General features: G+C 53.0%; 1 protein-coding gene across 1 annotated transcript in view; it reads left to right on the top strand.

Moving 5' to 3' along the window:
• Cacna1b (calcium voltage-gated channel subunit alpha1 B) overlaps window positions 1-15,591 on the top strand; it is a 185,825-nt gene extending 170,234 nt beyond the window's left edge. Inside the window, 8 exon segments of the mRNA XM_048813414.1 lie at window positions 4,645-4,752; window positions 5,244-5,356; window positions 6,277-6,404; window positions 10,515-10,650; window positions 10,744-10,860; window positions 11,525-11,729; window positions 12,015-12,262; window positions 12,612-15,591. Coding sequence (XP_048669371.1) covers window positions 4,645-4,752; window positions 5,244-5,356; window positions 6,277-6,404; window positions 10,515-10,650; window positions 10,744-10,860; window positions 11,525-11,729; window positions 12,015-12,262; window positions 12,612-13,142 — 1,586 coding nt within the window. The 3' untranslated portion in view covers window positions 13,143-15,591.
• Window positions 15,592-18,910: the final 3,319 nt, after the last annotated feature.

Below are 18,910 nucleotides of genomic sequence, written 5' to 3'. Positions count from 1 at the left end.
AACTGGCATGGTATTGACACCAGAACAGACATGTAGACCAGTGGTACAGAATAGAAGACACAGAGACAAACCCACATGTATACAGTTATCTCATACAAGACAAAGGTGCTGAAAACATTGATTGGAGAAAAGACAGCCTCTTCATCAAGTGGTCCTAGGAGAACTGGAAATCCATATGTATCAAAATGAAACTAAACCCCTAACTCTCAACCTTTACAAAACTCAAAGACAGTATGTGTGGGGACAAGTGCATGGAGTACTTCCTACATGACATATGTTAAGGGCACCTGAGTGGCAAACCACTCCCCATATGCTAGGCGTGAGCGGCAAACCACTTACCTGTAGGCACAGCCCTGGGCATAAGACTGTGTGTAAGTACTCGCTCCATGGCCCGCTCCTTGGTTGGTTGCCTCAAGTACAGTTGGAAGAAATTGTATTGGTGGCTGCCTATGATCTGCTTAGCTACTGTTATATGCATGGTTATATGCAATAAAATGTTATATGCAATAAAATCAGACCTGCTTCCAGCTTGGTCTCCAGAGGTCTTGATCCGTGACCCCGCAGCCACACTCTCCTCTACCCAGTTCTGTGGACCTCCTCGCTGGACGAGAGAGAGCCCACGCAAATATATAAAATTCTTAATTCTTCTAATTAACACCTCTTTGTGCAAATTTAGGAATTCCCTGTCCATGCCCTTGTCCTTTTCTATCAGGGTGATTTTTTAAAACTTTGTTCTAATTTGTTATCTATAACAGAATGCATTTTGACATATCATTCATAAATGGAGTATAATTTCTCATTCTTCTGATTGTACATAATGTAGAATCACACTGATCATGTAATCATATATGTACGTAGGGTAATACTGTCTGATTCATTCTACTATTCTTTCTACCCCTGTACCCGCTCCCCTCCCTTCACTCCCCTCTGCCTAATTCAAAGTACCTCTATTTTTCCCTAGCACCCCCTTATTGTGAATTAGCATCTGCATATCAGAGAAAACATTCGGCCTTTGGTTTTGGAGGATTGGTTTATTTCGCTTAGCATGATATTCTCCAGCTCCATCCATTGACCTGCAAATGCCATGATTTTATTCTTCTTTAAGACTGAGTAATATTTCATTATGTATATATACCACATTTACTTTATTCATTCATCTGCTGAAAAGCATTTAGGTTGGTTCCATAGTGTAGCTATTGTGAATTGAGCTGCTATAAACATTGATGTGTCTCCATCACTGTAGTAAGCCGATCTTTAAGTCCTCTGGGTTTAAACCAAAGAGTGTGATAACTGGGTCAAATGGTGCTTCCATTCCAAGTTTTCTGAGGAATCTCCATACTGCTTTCCATAATGGTTGCACCAATTTGCAGTCCCACCAGCAATGTATGAGTGTACCTTTTCCCTCACATCCTCGCCAACATTTATTCTTGCTTATGTTTTTGATAACTGCCATTCAGACTGGAGTGAGATAAAATCTTAGAGTAATTTTGCTTTGCATTTCTCTAATTGCTAGAGATGTTGAACATTTTTTTTGTGTATTTATTGATTGATTGTATTTCTTCTGTAAAGTTTCTGTTCAGTTCCTTGGCCCATTTATTGACTGGGTTATTTGGGGTTTTTTTTTTTTTTTGGTGTTGAATTTTTTGAGTTCTTTATATATCCTGGAGATCAATGTTCTATCTGAGGTGCATGTTATAAAGATTTTCTCCCATTCTATAGGCTCTCTCTTCACTGTGAAGAAGCTTTTTAGTTTGGATCCATCCCATTTATTGATTCTTGATTTCACTCCTTGCACTTCAGGAGACTTGTTAATGAAGTCAATTCCTAAGTCAACATGGTGAAGACTTGGGCCTACTTTTTCTATTAGGCCCAGGGTCTTTGTTCTAGTACCTAAGTCTTTGATCCACTTTGAGTTGAGTTTTGTGCAGGGTGAGAGATAGGAGTTTAGTTTCATTTTGTTACATATGGATTCCCAGTTTTCCCAGCACCATTTGGTGAAGAGGCTGTCTTTTCTCCAAGAAATGTTTTTGGCGCCTTTGTCTAGTATGAGATAACTGTATACATGCGGGTTTGTCTCTGTGTCTTCTATTCTGTACCACTGGTCTACATGTCTGTTCTGGTGTCAATACCATGCCAGTTTTTGCTACTATGGCTCTGTAGCATAGTTTAAGGTTTGGTACTCTGCTGCCTCCTGCTTCACTTTTCTTGCTAAGGACTGCCCATGTTTAAAATGAGTGATGGTGCTGAGGAGGACTATACAGAGATAGGGAAATGTGGACTTTTGAACACTGTTAAAATTAAAGGAAGCTTTTATAATATTTCTGTAAGGCAATTTGGTGTTATGTTAATGATAAATAGATATAGAGATAATAAAAACTGAAATTGCAAAAAAAAAAAAAAAATTAACAAGTCATAATAAGAAAATAAACCAGTTAAGCACAAGGGCACAGGCCTGCAATCTCCCAAGTTCAAGGCCAGCCTTGGTAACTTAGCAAGCCCTGTCTCAAAAAATAAAAAGAACTGGGGATGTGGCTTACTAGTAGAGTGCATGCTTAGCATGTTTAGGGCCCTGGGTTCAGTCCCAAGCACATGCATGTGTGTGCATGTGCACGCACGTGCACACACACACACCCAGACGAGAAAGAAATAGAAGAACACAATCATAGTGAATAATGGTAGAAGATGTGAATAGACACATTGCCAAAGAAGATACATGAAAGTACACAAGCACATATAAAGATCTAATTGGAAAACTTAATAAAATGAGATAACACTACATGCCATTATAATGACTAAAATACTCTTTTGATTGACAGTATTAAGCAAGGCAACTGAAATTCTTATGTGTTCCTGGTAATAATTCAAAATGGTACAGCCCTTTGCCAAACAATTTGCTGATGCTTAGGTGGCTCAGCCTTTTCATTAGGAGATGGAAGCCTGCATGCAGATGTTTATGGCTTTGTTCTCAATTGCCCTGAACTGTAAACAGCTCATGTGTCCATCAACTGGAGATGAGTGGACAAACCAACACATTGTCACACTGAAATAATATTTGGCAATGAAGGAGAAAAACAGCAGTGCCAGCATTATCAGGAGTCTCAAACACCCTGCAGAGTGAGATGTGCGATGCTCACCTGATGTTCTGAAGGATGTAGAACTGCGAGACACAAACACATCAGCAACCACAGGGCTGGTAGCAGGGCTGAGGACTGACTGGCCAGGGGCTCAGAGGGCTGGGGGCATGTGGCTGTTGTGCATCTTGATTAGGGTGGTGGGTGCGTTCATCAAGATATAGAATGGCAGAACTACAAAGGATGAATTGTAGTGATGTGAATTAGGCCTTAATAAAACTGGTGTTAAAGAAAACAAAACCAGGTTATTTATCTTGCTGGCTTCCCATCTGCTCCCTCCTCCGCCCCACCATACTCCCTTTCTGGCACAAAGGCCTTGGTACTTGTGGTCCTTTTCTGCCTGCAGGGTCTCACATGTATGACGCCTTCCTCCTGGGAACTTCTTGACCATCCTGTCCAAAATTTAGCCCTCTGCGGACTTCTTTCCTCTCCCCACTTTGCTCTTCCTGTCCGTGGCACTTCTCACTGTTCAATGTACTGGATTTCTTTACTTTCTGCTACTCTGCAGAACAGAGTACAAACTCATAAAGGAAGTTTTTTTAAATGAGTGGATGAGTGATTGAACTGCTATGTGTCCCTTCTAAATTCCCATTGCTACCCCCCTAAACACACACACAGGCAGCACACATGCACACACAAGCAGCACACACAGGCAGCACACATGCACACAGGCAGCACAGTGCACAGACAGGCCGCACACTGCACAGACAGGCAGCACACTGCACACACAGGCTGCACACTGCACAGACAGGCAGCACACTGCACACACAGGCACCACACTGCTCACACAGGCAGCACACATGCACCCACAAGCAGCACACTGCACACAGGCAGCACACTGCACACACAGGCAGCACACTGCACACAGACAGCACACTGCGCACACAGGCAGCACACTGCATAGGCAGGTAGCACACTGCACAGAGAGGCAGCACACTGCACACGCAGGCAGCACACTGCACACACAGGGAGCACACTGCACAGAGGCAGAACACTGCACACACAGGCAGAAAACTGCACACAGGCAGCACACATGCACACAGGCAGTACACTGCTCACAGGCAGCACACTGCACACACAGGGAGCACACTGCACAGAGGCAGAACACTGCACACACAGGCAGAAAACTGCACACAGGCAGCACACTGCTCACAGGCAGCACACTGCACACACAGGCAGCACACTGCACACACAGGCAGCACACTACACACACAGGCAGCACACTGCACACATAGGCAGCACACTGCACAGACAGGCAGCACACTGCACAGACAGGCAGCACATTGCACAAATGTGCCCACATATTCCTGCTGGCTGGGTGCTTTTCAGATAGCTCTGGCCAGCCTCCACACTGGTGCTTCTTCCTGCCGTGCCTTTTTTCTTCTAGCACCTTCTGCATCCCATCTTCCCCCCAAATCTTTCCTCCCCTCTGCCTGCCCTAGTTCTGCCTGAGTGGGGGGGCTTCAGGATTGCTTCTAATATTTGTCTTCCCTCCCCAATCGCCCTTGCCCAGCTGGGGCAAAGCAGCACCAGTGTGATGCAGAGCTGAGGAAGGAGATCTCCTCTGTTTGGGCCAATCTGCCCCAGAAGACCTTGGACTTGCTGGTGCCACCCCACAAGCGTGAGTGGGAGGGCAAGAAATGCCCTATACCCCCATCTGCCCCATCCCTGTGAGGCAGGGAGGGAGAGGCAAGGGTATCTTGTCTTGCAGAGGTGGTCTTCTCCCCTGGTCCCCCTGGCAGGGACATTGGATGGCTCAGGGACTGTGGGAGGTAGTCTGGAGTCCTCCTAGTGTGAGAATGGATTGTAAGACATCCAGGGAAAGGCAGAATGGATCCTAATTAATTTATCTTGGAGGGCCCTTGTGTGGCCAAGATGGGGGCACATCAGCCCCACACCAGGTGGGACAACTGCAGCATCTGGAGGGTTCAAGAAGTTGAGCAGCTATGGCCTGAGAGTCCCTCAACCTGAGGGCATGTCCCAAAGTCCCCATAGGGGGTGGGAGGTGAAGGAGAGGGCCTGCCTCACTACCTCACTCTGCCCATGTTTTCTGTGCTCTTTTTCCTCCAAACCTCCACCTCTGAGTCCTCCCTTGCCTGCTCTTCTCTCTAGCTGATGAGATGACGGTGGGGAAAGTCTATGCAGCGCTGATGATATTCGACTTCTACAAACAGAACAAAACCACAAGAGATCAGATTCACCAAGCTCCAGGAGGCCTATCCCAGGTACCTGGCTTCAGGATTCCAAGAAGCAGCACTCATGCCTACAAGCCCTGGCCTCTTGGGAACTGGGCAGTGGGGAGATTTGCACCCTGCTTAGAGAAAGTGCAGCAGTGGGAGGAGGCTCTACCCCGGTTTCCTGCTCTCCGTGGACTGTTGCCTGGTGGTATCATGGAGCTCCTGAGCTGCAGAGCTGCTCTTAAGGGGCAGAAGAAAGAGGCTGAGGATAGAGGCTCTGGGTGACATCCCTCTTCTGTGGTAGGCAATGGAAGAAAGATGCCAAGTGTCTGAGGAGGGTTTTTTTTAGCAGGTGGGTGGGAGGAGAACCTGTTGTTCTTGCATGTAGGCAGGGCCACTGCTGGTGCTGCACATGGCTCTGACCAGGAAGGTTTTGGGTCCATCTTTCTGGTGCTGTCACAGCTGTGTCTTTAGTGGGCACATGGAGGCTCTGTCTGGAAAGTTCTGTAGTTGCCCAGCTTCCCAGGGTACTCACCAGACCGTGGATGGGACACCTGGTGCTCACACTGCACCCCTTCCTGTGCATGGCATGCACACACGGTCCAGAGCTCCAGGCAGCAGTCCTGCAGTTGAGGGGACATGAAGCTGCTCTACTGTCTGTAGCCGTCTGGACCCTGACTTGTAGGAGGGACCCTGACTCTCAGAAGTGGTGAGCTCTGCCAAAGCCACTCACGGGGCAGACCTGTAGGAGGTGTCAGGGTTCCCCACCCACTGCTCTGATCACATGTTCTTTTTCTGAGGTGGAACAGGGAAAGCAAGGGGCCCCTCACTGTAGGACAGGGAGCTCTGAGCTGGGCTTGGGTGGGAACTGGCTCCATCACATGCCACGTGCAGCCTCCATGCTGAGGGCACGTCAAGGTCCACCAGGCTGGCCCCTAGAGCAGTCCCTCTTCCTGTGCCCTTCACAGATGGGCCCCGTGTCCCTGTTCCACCCTCTGAAGGCCACCCTGGAGCAGACGCAGCCAGCCGTACTCCGAGGAGCTCGGGTTTTCCTTCGGCAGAAGAGCTCTACGTCCCTCAGCAATGGTGGGGCCATGTGAGTGCCATGTGCAGGCGGGGTGGGCTGCAGGGGGCCCAGAGCCAGTGGGAGAGGAAGCAAAATTCCATTTTTTCACCCTGCCTGGCTCTCACTTCCTGCTGGCCTCAGGTTTGCTCCCTGAGGGGCTCATTGGGAACCTTGATGGCTCCCAAGGATGGGAGCCCCTGGATCCCATCCTGGCTTCAGGGACTGGCCCTGGACACCTGCCCACTCTACTGTGGGTGCAGCCAGATCAGATGCCCTCTGGTGTGCTGCAGGGAAGCCTGGGATAATCGTCACCATGAGTGGTCCTCCACTCGCCAAGTTTGAGGCTGGACTTGCAGGTGACTCCTGCGATTTCAGGTAGCAGCATAGAGCTGCCAGCTAGGACAGCTTGGCGACAGGTGCTCCTCTCTCTCCTCCAGCTTCTGCTCTGGTGCCTGCAGACCATCAGAAGCTGTTGCCCCACCTCAAGCCCACCCTTCCTGTCTGCCTGTCAGTGTTCTCTCCTCCTGGCTCCTCCACATGTTGTCCTAGATCCCCATTTTGGAATTGATTTCTGAGGCTATTGTATTTCATACACAGATCGGTCATGTCTTTTCTATCACTTAACTTTTGCCATATCACTTAGTGCCAAACCACCCAAGCCCATGTGCCATCATCTCTCCCTGAGGGGTGAGGCAGTCTCCACGGGGCAGGGCTCTTGCAGGCTTCCTGGACAGCAGGCTTTGGTTTGTGAGGTGTGTGTTGTCTGTCACCTGTCATCACCAGTGGGCCCAGCTGCCTTGCACTGGCCCAATGAGTGGCAGGCACCCAGGATGCAGACCCTGCTAGAACCTGTGCTCCTGCCCAGTGGAATGCAACCTAGTCACCCAAGCACTGTACAGCAGGCCTGTGTCCAGTTGTGGGCAGTGCAGAGGAGGATGCAGAGTTCAGGTGCTATGAGGAAGAGCCGTCCTGGCCTGGCCCAGCCCTATAGCACCCATTCTATGCTCTCCTTGCTGCAAGTGGGTTGGGGGCTCCAGGTTTGCATTTAGAAGTAAACAGATGATTCTTTGTATATTTGTGTGTAAGAGTATGTGTGACAGATGTATGAGTGTGTAAGAGTGAATGAACCTGAGTGTGTGAGAACATATGTGACAGTGTGTACATGTGCCAAGGGTATGCATGTGCGTGCATGTGTGTCTATGGAGAGTGTGTGTACAGATGTGTGCATGTGTGTACATGAGTATGTGTTAGCATGTGTGCCTGGTAGTGTGTGTTAGAGGGTGTGTGTGTCTGGGTGTATGGAGGGGAGGGTGTGTATAAGAAGATCAAGAGGAGACAGAATCCAGGTGCAGAGACAAAGTGGCAGGATGGCAGAAAGGCAGCAAGCTCCTTGTCCAAGTTGCCAGCCTTATTTTTATTAGCAGGTCACATTAGGTCACTGGCATCAGTAGTGCATTAGTGTTCATTGCGTCATTAGGCAGGTTACAGAGTCAGCAACAATATGCACCTTATTCCTCAGTTACATACTAGAGTTGAAATGTGCAATGTGAGGAGCTTTGTGTAGCTCTCAGGAAAATCCATTGTTTAAAGTCACTGTTTCGTGGACAGGTTCAGGCTGAGCATAGCTTGATGAAACATTGTGGTTGTCTAATGGGAGAGTTCCCTTATTCCCAGGAGCTGAGTGCCTGAGACAAGGTGGAGACTGATAAGACTCTAGCACAGAGCCTCCTCATGCAGGGCACTGCCACGGCAGCTAGGCACTGCACATGTATCATTCATCTTACTAGTTCCTGGGGAAACTGCAGAATGTTCCAAGTGTGGAAAAAGGGTGCCGGTCACCTTCCTGGAGTTTGCTCACTAGAGGAATGTTGTCCTGTACATTTCCACAGCAAGATCCTTCCAGGTGTGTGCCAGGTGTGTGTTGGAGAGTGTGTGTGCCTGGACATGTGGGGTGGGGGGCATGTGTGCCTGGGCATGTGGGGGGTGAGGGTTTGTGCCTGGGTGAGTGTGTGTGTGTGTGGTTGTCTGGTGAGTGTTGGGGAGCCTGTGCCTGGGTGTGTGTGTGGGGGGGTATGTGTAGGTGGGTGGCGGGGGTGTGCTTGCTGAGTGTTGGGGAGCCCGTGCCTGGGCATGTGTAGGTGTGTGCCTGGTGAGTGTTGGGGAGCCCGTGCCTGGGCCTTGTGTGTGTGGGGTGTGCCTGGTGAGTGTTGGGGAGCCCGTGCCTGGGCCTTGTGTGTGTGGGGTGTGCCTGGTGAGTGTTGGGGAGCCCGTGCCTGGGCCTTGTGTGTGTGGGGTGTGCCTGGTGAGTGTTGGGGAGCCCGTGCCTGGGCCTTGTGTGTGTGGGGTGTGCCTGGTGAGTGTTGGGGAGCCCGTGCCTGGGCCTTGTGTGTGTGGGGTGTGCCTGGTGAGTGTTGGGGAGCCCGTGCCTGGGCCTTGTGTGTGTGGGGTGTGCCTGGTGAGTGTTGGGGAGCCCGTGCCTGGGCCTTGTGTGTGTGGGGTGTGCCTGGTGAGTGTTGGGGAGCCCGTGCCTGGGCCTTGTGTGTGTGGGGTGTGCCTGGTGAGTGTTGGGGAGCCCGTGCCTGGGCCTTGTGTGTGTGGGGTGTGCCTGGTGAGTGTTGGGGAGCCCGTGCCTGGGCCTTGTGTGTGTGGGGTGTGCCTGGTGAGTGTTGGGGAGCCCGTGCCTGGGCCTTGTGTGTGTGGGGTGTGCCTGGTGAGTGTTGGGGAGCCCGTGCCTGGGCCTTGTGTGTGTGGGGTGTGCCTGGTGAGTGTTGGGGAGCCCGTGCCTGGGCCTTGTGTGTGTGGGGTGTGCCTGGTGAGTGTTGGGGAGCCCGTGCCTGGGCCTTGTGTGTGTGGGGTGTGCCTGGTGAGTGTTGGGGAGCCCGTGCCTGGGCCTTGTGTGTGTGGGGTGTGCCTGGTGAGTGTTGGGGAGCCCGTGCCTGGGCCTTGTGTGTGTGGGGTGTGCCTGGTGAGTGTTGGGGAGCCCGTGCCTGGGCCTTGTGTGTGTGGGGTGTGCCTGGTGAGTGTTGGGGAGCCCGTGCCTGGGCCTTGTGTGTGTGGGGTGTGCCTGGTGAGTGTTGGGGAGCCCGTGCCTGGGCCTTGTGTGTGTGGGGTGTGCCTGGTGAGTGTTGGGGAGCCCGTGCCTGGGCCTTGTGTGTGTGGGGTGTGCCTGGTGAGTGTTGGGGAGCCCGTGCCTGGACGAGTGTAGGTGTGTGCCTGGGTGTGTGGGGGTGTGAGGTGTCTCTTGGGTTACTCTGGGACAGGTGTTCAGAATCAGGTACCCTGCAGGTGGCAGATGTGGCTCTTAGAGGGTAAAAAAAGCACCTGAGCTCACTAGGTTTGTCAGATCCAGGTCCAGCCCTGCTGTCCTCCCAGTGCCAGTCTTCAGGGGCTGCCTACACACCCAGTGTGGAGGGTGCCTACAACACCCTTGGAAGATGGAGGCCATTCCTCCCAGAAACCCTGCAGGGGCAGGTCTGGCCTGCTGCCAGTACTGCCACTGTGGTCAGCAAGGCTGGCGCTCTCCATTGAGCTCAGTGTGGGCCGTGCTGCAGTCTGTGACAGGATCACAGTGCAAGGGAGCTCTCCCAGCAGACCCAGTGCATAGTGAAGGTAGGTTGGGAGCAAGCAGGCCTATGTGGGTAGATGCCTGAGCAGACAGCAGAAAGCTGGGAAGGCCCTCAGGCTGGGGTTCAGGGAGTCAGGAGCTGCCAGCAGGGGACCCCTGAGAAAGGAAGCCCAGGACTAGCACTGGGGCCAGCATCTGCCGTTTGTCAGGTGGGACAAGCCCTGCACCCATTTCACAGATGAGCCCTTGTGGGGTTGAGGAACTTGCTGATTGTCCCTGGATCAGGAGGTGACAGGTACAGGTTTCCCTCAGAATGAGCACTCTGAGGCTTCTCTGCCCTTGGAGTCCCCCCCCCCCCAGCTCTGACTCTCATGGGCCTGAGCTCTGCGAGGGGCCTGCACTTGGTTCCAGCCTGCACAGCCATGCTGGGACTCCTGTGACGGGGAGGGCTCATTTCAACCATGGAGAGGTGGCCAAACCCCTGGCCTTGCTGAGGATGGCCAGTGAGGACTCCTCAGTAGGCATTTTGCAGCCTGTGTTCTAACCCTACAGAGCATCCCTCTTCTCTTCTGCAGACAAACTCAAGAGAGTGGCATCAAGGAGTCCGTGTCCTGGGGCACTCAGAGGACCCAGGATGCACTTTATGAGGCTAGGGCACCCCTGGAACGTGGCCACTCAGCAGAGCTCCCGGTGGGGCAGCCAGGAACACTGGTGAGCCCTCCCTGGAGGGGGTTACATGAGATGGGGTGGGGGTGGGTAGACCGTGCCTTGTGGGGTGTGACTAGGAGGCTGCTGTCCCCTCAGGCTGCGGATGTACAGATGCAGAACATGGCACTGAGGGGTCCTGGTGGGGAGCCCCAACCTGGGTTGGAGAGCCAGGGCCGGGCTGCCTCCATGCCCCGCCTGGCAGCAGAAACACAGGTGAGTAGTCTGGAGGGGTCTGTCCAGGGTGAGGGTGAGTGAGGGCCTTACCCCGTGAGACACAGAGGGGTCTGCTTGGAGGGACTGCAGGGGCCTGAGCCTCCACCCTGACATTCAGGGCTGCCTGGCTGCGTGTCTGCTCCTTGCTGCCCACACCTCCTTCCTGTGCTCCTGGTTCTGGACATTGTCTCTTCTGCTCTTTGCATGTCCTGACTCATGGCCTAACCTAACCCTAACGGGTGCTCACCCTGACCCTCACTATCCTTTCTTTCTTCTTGCTGTTCTTGCCTCTTCTGGCCCTGAAGCCCCCATGGTGGCCAAGTGTAGAGCAGCTTCCTCATCCTTGATAGGGGTTGGCTGTGCCCCAGCCCCACAGGGAGAGCCGCTTTCCATAGTGCAGCCTTGGGGGCAGCTTCAGGGACCAGTCTCTCTGACAGACTGAGGAAAGTGATCCCTAGGCAGCTATGGGCTCCGCTTGGGATTCTCCACCTAGGCCAATGGCCCCACTCCTGGCTGCACACAGGGCCAGGCATCTGTGACTCCCAGTAGGTTCCTTCTGACTGGACCTGGGCTGCTCTTCTGCCCCCGAGCCTGCCTTACCTGCAGCCCTGTGCTTCCCCAGGCCCAGGCCATGCACCTCCTTGTCCTTTTTCCTTGCCCACAGCCGGCCCCTGATGCCAGCCCCATGAAGCGCTCCATCTCCACGTTGGCCCAGCGCCCACACGGGGGCCACCTCTGCAACACCACCCTGGACCGCCCTCCCCCCAGCCAGGCACCACATCACCACCACCATCGCTGCCACCGCCGTAGGGACAAAAAGCAGAGGTCCCTGGAGAAGGGGTCCAGCCAGCATGCCGACACAGATGGCGGTGCGTGTGGAGGGGCCTGGGGTGCCTGTTATGGGGCTGTGGCTTGATTTGGGGGATCCCAACAGCCCACGGGAATCCTCTTCCTTGGTGTTTCTCATGGCCCCAAAATGGGCTAGAGCAAAAGGAGTGAGTTCTAGGTCTGGGGACTAGTCGGGACCACATGCCACCGGCTTCCCTTCCCCAGCACCGCTGAGGTGTGTCCTGCTCCCTGTGAGGACTGGGTCTGGAAAGGTCTTCCTGCCTACGCTGGGCCCAACTGAGCTGACTTCTCCTCTTCCTGGCCAGCACCAAACAGCACTGCAAGGCCCAGCCTGCCCCCAGGAGAGGGGCCCACAGGCTGCCGGCGGGAACGGGAACGCAAGCAGGAGCGAGGCCGGTCCCAGGAGAGGAGGCAGCCCTCGTCCTCTTCCTCAGAGAAGCAGCGCTTCTACTCCTGTGACCGCTTTGGAGGCCGTGAGCACCCTCAGCCCAAGCCCTCCCTCAGCAGCCACCCCACGTCCCCAACAGCAGGGGAGCCGGGACCCCCACCACAGGTGAGTGGCAGGGTGGTGTGGGTCCCTTCCAACTCCTTCCCCAGGCCACCCAGCCGCCCTGCTCTGCCTGCCGCCTGCCGCCTGCTGCCTGAAGGGTCTGAGCTACACTGCTCCTTGCTGCCCACTCAGCCTGCACTCCAGCCGCTGTCCCTGCGTGGTTGTGCCAGGGGCTTGCTGCTCTCCCAACCACTTCTTTACCTCCCGCCTTGCTGTGCTGCGGGAAAGGGCCATCCCCCACTGCCCTCCCTCCTGCTTCCCCATGCCTCATGACCCCTGCTGCCTTGTGCTGCACACTGTGTCTGTTTGGTTTGGTTTTATTTTTTGTTTGCTGCTCTCTTTTTTTGTGTAGGGTAGTGGTTCAATTAACGGGAGCCCCTTGCTGTCAACATCTGGTGCTAGCACCCCGGGCCGAGGTGGGCGGAGGCAGCTCCCCCAGACACCCCTGACTCCCCGCCCCAGCATCACCTACAAGACGGCCAACTCCTCCCCGGTCCACTTTGCTGGGGCTCAGAGTGGCCTCCCGGCCTTCTCCCCTGGCCGGCTCAGCCGTGGGCTTTCTGAACACAATGCTTTGCTCCAGAGAGACCCCCTGAGCCAGCCCCTGGCTCCAGGCTCTCGCATCAGCTCTGACCCTTACCTGGGGCAGCGCATGGACAGCGAGGCCTCTGCCCACACCCTACCTGAGGACACACTCACCTTTGAGGAGGCCGTGGCCACCAACTCAGGCCGCTCCTCCAGGACTTCCTATGTGTCTTCCCTGACCTCTCAGTCCCACCCTCTCCGCCGTGTGCCCAACGGCTACCACTGCACTCTGGGACTCGGCACTGGCAGCCGGGCGCGGCACAGCTACCACCACCCAGACCAAGACCACTGGTGCTAGCTGCACGGAGACCATGCTCCTCAATGCGGCAGGCACCTGCGGGTTCCCGTTGATGAGTTTTATCATCCATGCTGGGCTTCAGGGCCGCAGCCCTAGGAGGAGGGGCCGCCATGCACCTCCTTGGTGGAGGCTCCCGTTCCTCTCTCCTTCTTCCTCTTTTACACTGGATGGACTAATAAAGCCCTTCTTAGAGGGACATGGCTCTCTAACCCCTCGTGTTCTGCCTCCCTGGGTCTCATGCCACACGTCAGAGCCTAAGCAGGGCATGGCAGAGCTGAGACAGACCTGATGGGTCCAAATCCCAGGTCTTGGCCTCCAGCATCCAGAGCAGGTGCCCAGAACCTCGTTGAGGAGGCCCGAGTCTCGTGGGGAGCACTCACATCCCAATGTGTGCTGGCGGGCCGGGCACGCCTGAGAGCGTGGAAAGGAGCCCAGCTGTGGCCGGCAGCGGGCCTCCTGCTCACACACTGCTGTTGCTCTTGCCACTGAACCGCAGATGGCGTAGAGTCACACTCTATCTATCTGTCCCTGGACACTGCTGCCCCGCAGGGACTGAGTCTGGAGAAGGCTCTTGCTGTCGGCGTCTGTTTGCAGCACCCTTCACTGTCGTTTCTGTGTACTTGATCTGGAACATAGAAAAGCAGGGGAGGAAATGTTGACTTTAAAAACCAACCTGTAGGAAGGTCTCCACTGTTGTGTGCTCCTGTGTGCACTCCCCCAGCTCGGTCCTTCCCCGGCCGCCCTGGCTCTACCGCTCGACCAAGTGCCTGACCTCTGGCTCCTGGCATCACACGCTGGGCGAGTCCTCTGAACCATCGGGTGGATTGTGTGAAAACTGCTCATAGTGGCCAACAGGTAGAAAGCTGGTGGTCCTGGACGACAGACCGCAGCACATCACAATTGGTGACAGGTGACTGCCCCATGAACCTCCCGCAGTGAGGAGGTTCTAGGAAGCCGCGGAGCTGCAGGGCATGTACTTGAGTGAGGCGCTTTCAGTCTGTTCTATGTCTGATTCTCAGGGACGGATGCCTGCGAAGGAGGGCGTGATCTCTGTGTGTGAAGTTTTCACCGAAGGCTGAGGAGACTGAAGGGCCAGTGGGGAGGGGGAGACTTGACCGAGGGCTGTGTGTTGGGCCATCAGGCAGGAGGGAGCAAGTTGCCGGAGGGGACTGGCAGGGGAGAAGTGACTCCTGGGCTGAGGCTGGGTGTGCAAGCCCAGCAGGGGTCCCAACCCAAACAAAACCTGACCTCATGGCCGCTCTCCAAAGAGAAAGTGGCTCACCACTGGGCATGTGTGGGTGAGTCCGTGGCCGTGTCCTCCGTGTCTTGAAACTTCAGAGGATATCTCTGGGACTTTTGGATTCTACCCCATGAGTCTCCTCAAAGAAGCTTTGTGGGTGTGTGTGTGTGCGCTCACAGGTGACGGGCGTGTGCAGGTGTGTCACTGAGTGGTGTCGACAACCATAGGGCTATGCAACAAAAGACACATTCAATAGAAACAAACACACAGGCCCACTGCCTGGTCTAGGGTTTCAGCATGATTGTGACCAAACCTTTTTATAGAATTTCCTTATGTGAAGGCACAACACTCTGAAACTTAACAATTAGCAGAATATTTTATTCCAATAGGATAAAATTAAGCAGGAATCTTGGACTGTGCATGTGACTCTGCACTTGTGTGGCAAGTAGAGGGCTGCGCATTTTGATACTGGTGTTTGTCTCTGTTCCTGCCCTAGCCCGTGTTCTTGGGTGCCGAATGCACACATTCCATGTAGAACCACAGCTGTCTCTCTGGGCAGTCCTGGGTTAAGAGCCCTCTTTTCTAGACCCACACAACCTAGCTGGCTGGCCTGGATCCTTCTAGGCATTGGCATTCATGGCAGTTGCAAGGTGGGGGAGGGAGACATCAGGGCTTGCCTTTTTGACTTCGGGTTTGTTTCTGTACTGTCTCTTTTCAAGCTATCGTCTGTTTCCCTTGAAGTCTTACAGTGAGTTGCCAAATTTGAAATGCATCAGCCAGCTGTCTGCATCTGGAACCTGTCAAGCAGCAGCTGACCTTGAACAAGTCACGTGTGCATGTAGAATATACACATATATACGTTATTCCAGTATGTGCATGAAGTGTATATCTTCCTACTTTTTGATACAATGTACTCATTTGTTAATTTTTAATTATATTTGATATAAATTGAAGGTTTGTTGCAAAACTTTATATTTAACAGCAGTGTTAGAGAGAGTGAGTGAGAGAGAGAGAGAGAGAGAGAGAGACCCAACCATGGAACATAACTGGTATCTACTTAAAAAAAAAAAAAAAAGAATCCTGTGATTGACTTGTTTGCTGCCTGAGTAATATTTACAAGCCAAACTTTGGATTCTGATATTGTTTCTACAATGATATTTTGTATGAAGCAAAGTCCTTGGATTAAAATAAAAACTTAGCAAAAAAAAATAAAAATAAAAAACAAAACCGCTGCCATGCTGCCTGTGGTACATGGGCACGTGTCTTGATGCACCTAATGGGCGGGGCACCCTGCCAGGAAGGCACAGGAGAAAGTGCGACTTCTGGACCTGCCTATGTAAGTGTGGCTGGGTTAGGGTGGGCGGAGGTCCTGGCCTCCACAGTGTGTGGACTGCCTTTCCCAGGGGCCTCCAGGCCCCCTTCGGATCTCCACATATGGGTGAGTGGACACCTATTGTCCCGGGCACAGGTGGGGAGCATCCTGCAACTCCCAGAGACCCTGGGGGCTTTGCTCCCGAGCTGCAGTTTCTCCTCATAGTGGTCTCTGGTTCTTACATCCAATTTCTTAAACCCAGGCTCCTGAAACAGGTGGTTTTCTTACTGCTTTTTCTTCTCTCTTTTCCCACTTCTGGTGATAGCAGAGATAAATATAGGCATTTGTCAGTTCAAGGGCTGGGAACAGATTTCATCCAGTAACTACTGAGGTAGTGGAAGGAGCTAAGCTCCATTCTCATTTGTGTAGAGGTGGTTTGACATTTTGAAGGGGAAAGTAGGGAGGAGAAGTGTTTGAGTTCAAGAGAGTCAACAAGGTAGAGAGGCAGAGGGTCAGTGTGTCACCAAAGGGATCGAGGAGGCACTCCTGTGAGGACAGGTGAGACACAGCAAAGGTCTTAAGGGCAGCAAAGGTGTACGTACCCCACGGCAGAGTGTATGGCCCGCCCCTCAGGGAGGAGACGGAGGCACGCCAAAGGTGAGCTCCCTGTGTGTGTGACTTTCCAGGGGAGAAAAGTGCAGGTCCTTAGGCTTCTTCAGGATTCAGTCTCTCAACAGTCATCCTGCATTGAGTTCAGGATGTTCCTCCTCTGTCGAAACAGTCCAGCCGTAAGTCATCTGGGGGCATGTTGTGCAATTCTTTGAACCCGGAGACTTGTACATTAATATGTTCGTGTTCTCATCAATTTGTTGCAAGCATGCACTGAAAGTTTTGTTCATCTTACCAAAGGTCTCCATCTACTAGAGCCTCTCCTTCTCCCTCAGAGCCCACCTATCTCAGTGCATATGCAGTTAGGCCAGCTGTTGCTGACAGTTGTCTGAGTAAGGATTCTAGCTTCTACAAGCATGAGGAGATACCCCATCCCCTTCTCAATCACACTCCAAAGGAATTGTTCTCAGAGGCCCTTCTGAGTTGCAAGAGAAACATATTTTCAGTTGCAAGCCCTTTTTAGTAAATACTTCAAGAAGGGGAGGTCAGGGCCTGTCATCTGGTGTGGGTTAGAACATGGTAAGTTTTCCTGGCAGTGTTGAGCTTTCCTGAGGCAAATGTTTTAATGGAGGTGGTGGAGGTGGAGGTGTTGCTGGGGTCACCCTAAGCTACTTGAGCCTGGTAGGTTCACTTGGTGAAAACTCTTAGTGCCAGGGTTTGGGCCCAGTTGTCATGTGCTCAGAGTTCTGCACTTCTCATTGGGCCCCTGTGCCTTTCAGTGATCTCTAGTGGTTGTTTACCAAGAAGGAATGCAGTTCCAGGTGGTTTCACACATTTTTCTCTTCAGCAATTTTTCTCCATAGCATCATGCATTCTGGGATGTTCCAGTCTCACCCATCCAATCCAGCCAATTCCCTTTATTCTCATAGGAAAAATTAGTAAAGACATTTCCATACTTATTCAGCTTGTTCTGTTAAGTAGAAGAGTTAAGTGTGGCGACGGCTTAGAAGAGTCTGACAGTGAAGCTCCGCGTGAAGGTAGTGTTGCACAGAAATGACACTGCCCTCCCCACAGGCTCCTGCTCCGGCCTACATGCGGAGCAGAGCTTTGCGCCTGTTCTAGATCATAGAAGACACCTGCTGCTGTGGGGTCCCTCAGATGGTGAGCCAAGACACTCAGAGCCATGGCCAATGACATTCCAGCTGCCACCCAGGGCGTTTGCTGGGCTGCTACTGCCGTCTTCGAGTCGAGCCCAGCAGGAAGGAGATGCAGCTGGCTGCCCTCGGGACTTGACACTGGCCTGCCTCCACAGTAATGGTCTGCTTTCCTTTATTTTTGTAGAAATTTCTCCTCATTAAATGGTGACTGCCAGCACCACCTAACAAATACCCTCTGTGACCAAGTCCCGACACAGTTCAGTTTATCCCTAATAAATAAAAAATAACCAATTGAGAAAATGGACTTAACATTTTCAAAGAAAAGAATATCTTCTCTTGAACAAGACAGGAAACTGACAGAGATTCTCTGCCTGTCAAACTTCTATCAGGTTCCAAACACTCTCCTGGGCCCATCCGTGCGCGTCCGCCCTTCCTTGTACAATCCAGTGCTCCAGAGCACAGCACAAGCTCCTCCTCAGTACCTTGTCTTCCTCCCTTTCTGGTTGGGTCTCTTGTCTTGACTGTCCCTGGTGATGGCTGCTCACCCTCATTCCAACAAGAATACTATGGGGTCAGTTTGGTCAGAGGCTCTCTCACGTTTCTGATTGGTCATTTCCACAGACCCCATTGCAAAGGTCTCTATATCTATGTGAGAATCCTGAAAACAGCTGCTCCCCTGCTTTAAGAAACATCGCTGGGTACTTTTTCTAACACTGCGAGACAAGGGGTAGCACAGGTTGCCAGCAAACACCAGAAGCTGGAAGAGGAAGGAGGGACCCTTCCCGCAGTTTTCAGAGGGAGATCAACCCTGCCAACACCTTGATTTTAGAAGTCTGGCCTCCGAGTTGTGAGACAGTGTGCGTCTGTTTGAAGTGACACGTATTTCAGGGCTTTGTGGCTGCCCTGGGAAACAAACACGCTGGCTGTCCCTGCACTCAGATGTGGTCCTCCTCCCAGTCTACCTCGTTAGTCGTTCCAACACTGAGTGAGAGGAATGGTGGGAAGACACTGACCCTGAGGACAGGGAGGTGCCAAGGGGAGTGGGCTTGGCACTGGAGGGCAGAGCTGGAAGACCCAGGGCAGCTGGGCTCAGGCAAGGTCAGGGTGGTGGGAAGAGCAGAGTCAGGTCCACGGAACCAACTTGATTTTAAGCACCCCAGCTCCCTTCTGAGTCTTGGCCCTTCCGTGCTGTGCCCTGGGACATTTCAGTCTGAGCGCCTTGCTGTCATCTCAAGGATGAGCATCAGGTCCGAGACCGGAAGCTGAGCTCTTCCTCCATGGGCAGCAAAGTCCTGAGTGCCAAACATCACCTCCTTCTCCACACCCTCCGCTGCTCAACTTGTCTTCTGAGGAAAACTTCAGCACATTTCAGTCCTGGCTCTGCTGGGGGGCGGGTTGGCACTGATTCCAGCCCCCTCCGGCAGCACAGGAAGGGCTGCAACGGGAGGAA

The sequence above is a fragment of the Marmota marmota genome, unplaced genomic scaffold (assembly GCF_001458135.2).
Source record: "Marmota marmota marmota unplaced genomic scaffold, marMar, whole genome shotgun sequence".
Lineage (NCBI taxonomy): Eukaryota > Metazoa > Chordata > Mammalia > Rodentia > Sciuridae > Marmota > Marmota marmota.
Note: the sequence above shows the minus strand (reverse complement) of the source record. Positions and strands in the feature narration are given on the sequence as shown.